The following is a 996-nucleotide window of genomic DNA, read 5'->3' as shown; positions in this document are numbered from 1 at the left end:
ATCCAGATTTTGCAGAACTACAGATGACTTGGATCTTGATTTTGTTTTAGTCCCAGATTCTACCCGGCTTCATCCTACCAGCAAAGCATACATGACAGGTAACAAAATTCAAACTGTGGAGACGGACATCACATTTGCTTAATTCCAATGACTTGACAAGGGTTGTGGGGCTGTTCAGGAATAACTGAGGAACATCCACACCACTGTCATTAAGACCCACGGACACCCTAATGCCTCCAAAATTCAGAATGATATTGGGAGTTTGGAATCAGATATATCTGGCTACCAGGCCAACTCTTTAACGTAGCTCAAAAAAAATTCTGTAGTATCTTTCCACCTGTTTTCTAATTGCCTTTGTTAAATTAGTATAATCACTAGTTATCTGCGCTACAACAGTGCCTAAAATGTGCTGGGTACCATAAAACACTGTAGGAGGGGCCAGTCATTGCTCTGAAGAGCTTACAGCCTAAAAGGACATAATCATGTTAAGCGACTTTTAAGCAGTTTAAAAGTGCTTGTCAGGACAGAGCTTTTCTGCCCGGCAATGTGTTGCCTTTCGCTGGCTTACACCTAGTCAGCCTCTACAGCCTGCGTCAGAACCATCTGATGGAGACGGCAAGCAAACGCACTGCTCTGCGGAAATTGGAAGTACAGACCTAAAAGTAGTTAAATCGACAATAAAGCCACAAAAGCGTAACAAAAAAATTTCCCCCCCAAGGTAAAAAGGAAAGCATGGACGAGTTGACGATTATTTCGCTTCAGACGTAGATTTTATGCGAAGAGAAGGGACCGAAGCCCCTGTTGGGTTGCGTTGCGTTCAAAGGGAAGAGAAAACAGTTTTTCATATTTACTTAACCTTTGCCTCTTCCGCATTGTTTTCGGACTTACCTGCAGTTGGAGTGGGCCTAAGCCTGGTGTTGCTGCGGCAGCAGCTGCCATGGTAGTTGGGATCAGCTGAACGGGGTAAGGGTCACCTAAGTAAGAGAATAATAGAGG

The 996-nt window shown here is 44.0% G+C and overlaps 1 protein-coding gene across 2 annotated transcripts in view; it reads right to left on the bottom strand.

Annotated features, from left to right (window-relative positions):
• SOX5 (SRY-box transcription factor 5) overlaps positions 1–996 on the bottom strand; it is a 263656-nt gene that overhangs the window by 90109 nt on the left and 172551 nt on the right. For both annotated transcript variants that reach the window (XM_035888537.1, XM_009648741.2), the window contains exon 8: positions 889–974. In XM_035888537.1, coding sequence (XP_035744430.1) covers positions 889–974 — 86 coding nt within the window. The remainder of the gene's footprint in view (positions 1–888; positions 975–996) is intronic.

The sequence above is a fragment of the Egretta garzetta genome, unplaced genomic scaffold (assembly GCF_000687185.1).
Source record: "Egretta garzetta isolate BGI_Z169 unplaced genomic scaffold, ASM68718v1 scaffold81, whole genome shotgun sequence".
Classification (NCBI taxonomy): Eukaryota; Metazoa; Chordata; class Aves; order Pelecaniformes; family Ardeidae; genus Egretta; species Egretta garzetta.
The sequence above is the reverse complement of the archived record's forward strand: the minus strand, read 5'-3'. Positions and strand labels throughout refer to the sequence as shown.